This window comes from Rhinolophus sinicus, chromosome 6, assembly GCF_057876585.1.
Source record: "Rhinolophus sinicus isolate RSI-liver-muscle chromosome 6, RSI-T2T, whole genome shotgun sequence".
In the NCBI taxonomy this organism is placed as follows: domain Eukaryota; kingdom Metazoa; phylum Chordata; class Mammalia; order Chiroptera; family Rhinolophidae; genus Rhinolophus; species Rhinolophus sinicus.
This window is the reverse complement of record NC_142506.1, coordinates 34,603,618-34,609,617: the sequence shown is the minus strand read 5'-3', so window position 1 is coordinate 34,609,617 and position 6,000 is coordinate 34,603,618. Positions and strand designations below refer to the sequence as shown.

The 6,000-nt window shown below is 48.5% G+C and overlaps 1 protein-coding gene across 1 annotated transcript in view; it reads left to right on the top strand.

The window, feature by feature from the left end:
- The first annotated feature begins 399 nt into the window (after positions 1-399).
- Positions 400-6,000, top strand: part of SDC2 (syndecan 2) — a 129,367-nt gene continuing 123,766 nt past the window's right edge. The window contains exon 1 of the mRNA XM_019716602.3: positions 400-1,066. Coding sequence (XP_019572161.1) covers positions 1,007-1,066 — 60 coding nt within the window. The 5' untranslated portion in view covers positions 400-1,006. The remainder of the gene's footprint in view (positions 1,067-6,000) is intronic.

The window sequence follows — 6,000 nt, the reverse complement described above, 5'->3', positions numbered from 1 at the left end:
ATTGGAGATTTGCGAACACTGCTTGAAGGCATCTGTAAACTTTGTGTTTTTCCAACTCTCAAAGCAGTTTCTTTCCAGCAGTCTCATTCTCACAGGCAGAAAAGCTAAATACGTCTCTCGTTGTTTCGCCGATCTTTCTCCGAAAAAAAAAAAAAAGTGAGAAGAAAAGAGCACGGAGGAGGAGAGAGGAAAAGCGGGGAGAGAAGGGGGGAAAGGAGAGAGAAAAAGGAGCACTGGACTACTGAATGCGGACGAGCAGACCCAGAGCAGCAGTGGCGCCCAGCCGCCGGCGCCCACTGGTCCCCGGAGCTGCCAATCGTGGTGTAATCCCGTAGGAATTTCTCCCGGGTTTAGCTGGGAGTCACCCTGCCGCCTCTTCCCCAGACGCCTGGAGGAGCCAGGAGAAGCCAGCTCTGGAGGGACGAGGGTGGCAGAGAGGGAGGGAACGCGAGGAGAGGAGGAGACGAGGAGAGGAGGAGGACCGCGGGAGGGAGGCGGCGGCACGGAAGGAGGAGCGCAGCGGCTGAGCCACTAGCTGCACTCTGCCGCGCTTCCCTCCAGATACTCGGGGAGCTCCTGCCGCGCGCAGCGCGCCTCCACGCTCTGCCCCCAAACTTGAGTTGCAGCTACGTTCCAAGCCATTAAATTTATTCCTCAAAATCAGAAGCTGAGCCGCGACACGGAGAAGGAGTCCGCGGAGGAGTAAAACAACAGCAGAGCAAGAAGAGATCCAGAGAGCAGCCTCCCCGGAGCAACAACTCGGCGTCGAGTGCAGAAACCAACAAGTGAGAAGGCGCCGCGTTCTCGGGGCGCAGCGGAGGACTCGGGAGCAGTCACAGGAGGAGGCAGCGAGTGCCTCCGAGGCCGGAGCGGGAGCCCTCGAGCCCGAGCCGAGGTCCCCGCGGCTGCTCTGCTCCAAGTCTCTCTGCGCGGGCTGCGCCGGGCAGTGGGCAAGAAGCTTCATTTCTTCAAGCGGCGGCTGGGAGCAGCCGGTCCTCGGGGGAATATGTGGCGCGCTTGGATCCTGCTTACCTTGGGCTTGGTGGCCTGTGTATCGGCGGAGTCGGTGAGTAGGCCAGGCGAGGGTCGCGCGCGCCGAGGCCGAGTGGAGTCCGCAGAGCCGGCGGGAATCGGGGAGCGCCACCTGGGGCTTCCCACCGCCCCACACCCCCACACGCGGCGCTCGTCCCCCGGGGAGCTACTGGGACAAACGCGCTCGCTCCTCCATCCGTTTCCACTTTCCCTTCCCGCAGAAAAGCGCCGCTCGCTGGAGTTGCCCCGAGATCCCTGGGGATGAGGGCGCAAGAATCGCAGTTTTGTCAAACCGCAGAGGCCCCGAAGTCACTCCCAGCTGCTTCGCCTTGGGAGGGTCTTGCTGCCTTGCCCGGGAAGGTCTAAGGGGAAAGGGTGGCCGAGATGGGAGCCTGCATAGGGCTCGCGGGGGAAGAGGTCCCCTCCACGCACTCCCCGAGACCCAGAGTGACCTGTAAACTTTGAGGTCCCTTCCTCCTCACACCATGTCCCCACGACATCTTTCCTACTCGATTGAATGCAAGTTCTGGGGGAGATGGGGCCCTGATTTAAGAAACCCGCGTGTGTCGGGAGAGGAAAGTTTGCAAAAGTTCTTTTGTTTGATGTTCCCGGTGGCTGGGGCGAGGGAGCAGACACTACGTGGAATCGTTGCCCGCCGAGGTGCAGTCCACGGTCCCGCGGGGGCGGAGCGGAATGGCCGGAAAATGCTGGGGTGCCGGCCTCTAGAATCCCGGTCTTGCGGCGATCCTCTGCTCCTTGAGGGGCGGAGAACGGCCGGCGCGGACGCTTAGGGACAGGAGGACATTTTAATACGGATTACACGAGTGCAGCACACAGGGCGAGGCGGGGTGCGTGTGACACGGGGTCGCCTGGCAGCTCGGGGACCCAGGCTTCCAGTCCGCCATGCTCGCTGTCGCGGGCCCTGGCGGGGGTGCACCCCAGGCTGAGAGGACTCTTTTCCCGCCGGGGCAGGCTGCGGGTACTTGGTGTCCAGCAGTGGGAATTTGGTTTCTCCTTCTTTGGGTGGGTTTCGGGGGCTGGAGCTTGTTTCCCTATGTCGCCCAAAGAGCGCCCTCTAATGGGACTGGACTTCCCCTGGTCTGTGAAGGCTCCTACTTGGGAGCCCAGAGCTTTGTCTAGCTAGGTGAAAGCCCAAGCACCCCGATTCCATCAGAGCCTCAGTGCCGTCTGGCGCCTGGGTTAGGGAGTGCAGCTGTTTCTGTTCCTTGTAGTTATCCGTATTTCTTCCCTTGCCCACCTAATACCTTATCCGTTTCTGATAAACTGAAATATTTCTTCGAAGACAAATAATGTCATCTTTAGGGGTGGGTGGTTTTGTGAGTTTCCCCCCTTCCCTATGGAGTGTTACTTCCCCCTTCTCCCTTTTTTTGAGTTGAGGCAATTTAGCATTGGGAAACCTCTTTGGCACTGAGCAGCAGATGGACATTTTTCATCAGCGTGGGAGCCTCTGTGTGGGCTAGCAGGTCTCCAAACGTTACAGGAGATTGGAGAGTACGTAGACTTAGATGAGTGTTTGGGTGCTCTGGCAGTAAAACAGAACTCTGAGCCTTATCAGTATTATTTCTCTTTGGCAAATGATCTTTAATCCATTGGGATTGGTAATCTGCCAGCCAGTTATGAACTTTGGCTTTTGTACACAAAAAGGGAGATATTCTGTTTATTTCAGAAAATCCTAAATGCTCATCATCTTGTTGCAAAACAGGGCAAAGGGAGAATTCCATCTAAAGGTTTTCAAGAGAAGCCTGCCTGAAAAGCTGTACAGAGTTAAGGAGGTCCTGTTTTGCTGAGACTTGTTCAGGATTTGCTAGGAAATGTTACTCTTTGGGGATTCTAGAAAAAGACTGTATCTTCTGCCTCACTGGATTGTTGCATAAATGAGACAGTGGTGCTCCTTAAGGAAGCTTTTTGGTTGAACTATATATGTCCTCCCTAGGGGCACCTTTCTCCCAACTCTGTGTCTTTGGGGTTCTAATATTTCTCATTTCCAACCAGAATTGGGTGCTTTCCAAGTGAGCAGCTTTGCTTAGTAGATACTGTTTCCAATAATTGGAATATCATCCAAAAGCGTGATTAGATATTTTTAAAATGTCAACTTAGAGACTCTAGCAGAGTCTTTGTTAGGCAATGAGTCAGTGGTTCTCAATAAAAGCTGTTTTAAAACCCAGGATGGCTAATAGTCCATATAAATTACTTTTCAGTTTTTATGTTTCATGTGTAGCAGCATAAATGTATGCAAAGTTGAAAGACATAATTTTGAAACATTAAGTCATTATAGCACATTATTTCCAGTACTTTGCATTTTAATTTGAAAACTGCTTACTGTTAACTGGGAGTAAGAAGTAATGATGGAATGAGCTTAAGTCTCTCTTTAAAAGGAAGAAAGGAAAAACATTTGCAGTTAGTGAATTCTTTAGTTTAAACTAAGCTCAAGGGGGAAAAAAAAAAGATTCTCAGGAGCCTAGGCTCAAGGCTGTCTGAAGAGGACGTGGTGGCCCTTCCTGTATGGACGCTAGAGACAGCAGCGATAGCCTGTTCAGGGTGATGCGTTCACACTTTTCACGGGCAGGTTAGGACTTTCACTGTGGGAACGCCATGCGAGGGGAAAGACTGAGTGTGGTGGTAGTGATATGCTGCTGTTTCTCTGTTTTTACATGACTGTTTAGCTTTAGGAATAATATATTGCAGGCTGCTATAACTGCATAATTTGAACTGGAAATATGTTTAAGAAAAGGAAGCGTTTAAACTAGTGGAATTTACACACATGTTTAGATGTGTGTAAATTAAAAGAAGCTGTCAAGTCATTTGGACCCATGCATTACCTCTCAGTGTATTATGAAAGGAAGGCTTTGGAAAGTTTGCATTGGAAGGAAAAATAAAATTGAAACCATATAACCTTTTGCAGTTCTCTAAAAAAATATATTTTGGCTGTTCAAGTAATGAAACAAATTACTTTTGCAAGGGAATTTTATAGAAACAAGGGCTCTTTCTCTGTTAGTTGGATATTAGCAGTAGGTAGATGTTATTTAAGAAGGAAAGATCTTATAAGATCAGACTTGCAGAAGATGGGTGTCCCAGGAGGAATTTGAGTACGCCCTCCAACTATTACTTTTGGGACCTGGCATAGTTTTGATGGTGCTCGCCTTTCGAAAGACTGTAACATGATTACTCAAATGGTGCCTTAAATAATCATTTGTTTGGAAAAGATTTCAAAGGATTATCTAGCTTTTTTCCTGGGTGGGACTAGTTTTCACTTTTCCCGAATCCCCCAGACCTGACTAGCCAGCTGCATGTGTCCTGAGGTCTCCTCAGGTTGTCAAGGCCCCTGAGGCTGACCCAGCCACACAGAGCCTGGCCAGCTCTGTCGTTTAACTTTATAGGGAGTCTGGTCAGGCCACTGTGCTATTGGCATGTCAGCTGGCAGTGATCCAATAGTTCATGTGAGGAATTTCATCTGAGTTTAGATTCTCATGAGACTGTCCTTCCTCCATTTCCAAAAATCAAACTAAAGGATCTCGCCCATCATTTCCTTCTTCCCAAAACAGAAGACTTACCATTCATGCCACTGTCAACAGTACATTCCAGTATCTCAAAAATCACCTACGTCTTCAATGGATCAGAAGCCAAAATAAAGTTTTAAAGAAAAGCAAGAAGTAATGAAGAAAGAAAGAGCCTTTGCTGAAAAGAAGCTACTCTTATTTAACTTTTTCAGTCAACTGTGCCAGTACCATTTCTTAATTCTAGTCCTTTGGGTTTGAATGTTGAAGACGTCCTTGACTCATTTGTCTTTGTTGACTTCCAAATCCACCTATGTGTTGTTCATTCCACAGATATTTATTCAGCATCTACTGAGTGCTCAGGATGAAGCAGTGAGCAAGCCAGGCAAGCCCCTCTGTCTTTTGGGAGCTCACATTCTAGTGATCCAGATAGCTTTCCCATTCCATTTTTTCTTTCTTGGGGCCTGACCAGGTCATGCCTTCATGCTAACAGCCTTATAGTTGCCCTTCCTGGCTCAGATGCTCACCTGCTGTTTGATTTATCCTGTATTGCTTTGATTGTGTTGCCCATGCTCCACTAATTCCGTACTTTGTTATCATGGTGTGGAGTCTCAATATCTCTGTTAGATTCATAAGATGCTCCATAGTATTGCTCCTTCCGGCTTCTCCCCCCTTGATTGCTCTGTCATGTTTCTGGGCCTTGGCCCACTAGTCTCACTGTCAAGAACACTCCTAGGACCCCACCTCCTCAGTGTTTCTCCTTTCAAATTTGAGTCAAATTTGTTGACTCAAATCCAAGCTCCAAATCGCCTTGTGTGACTGATGCAGCCCTTGTTTTTATCTTTCTGTAAACAGGTAGACTGATCATCAGAATTACTGTAAGTATATAAAAATACAAATTTCAGGGCCTCCTTTTAGATCTACATAATCAGAAACTTGAAAGGGGGCAGAGCTGTCCGTATTTTTATGAAGCATCGCAGATAATTCTAATGACTCATTCACATGTGGGAATCACACACATACTTTACCCCTGATTCCATGCAATTTTGTTTAAGACCCAAGGCTTCCAGCAGTAAGAAGCTCTGTGAGCCTGGGGGCTACGGTTGAGCGCAAAGGGCTTGGGAGGTGGACAAACCTGGGTTCAGGTGCTGATACTTTGCCACTTACTTAGTATAGTAGGACTTGGACATGCTAAACTCCGAGTCACTTAAAAAGCTACATACGATCAAATATGTGGTGATGGAAGGAGAACTGACTCTGGGTGGTGAACACACAAGGGGATTTATAGATGATGTAATACAGAATTGTACCCCTGAAATCTATGTAACTTTACTAACAATTGTCACCCCAGTAAACTTTAATTAAAAAAAAAAAGCTACACATGAGTTTGTGTATAAATTGGACCTAAGAATGCCTTTATAACATAACTGTTGTGAACATAAAATGAGGGGGC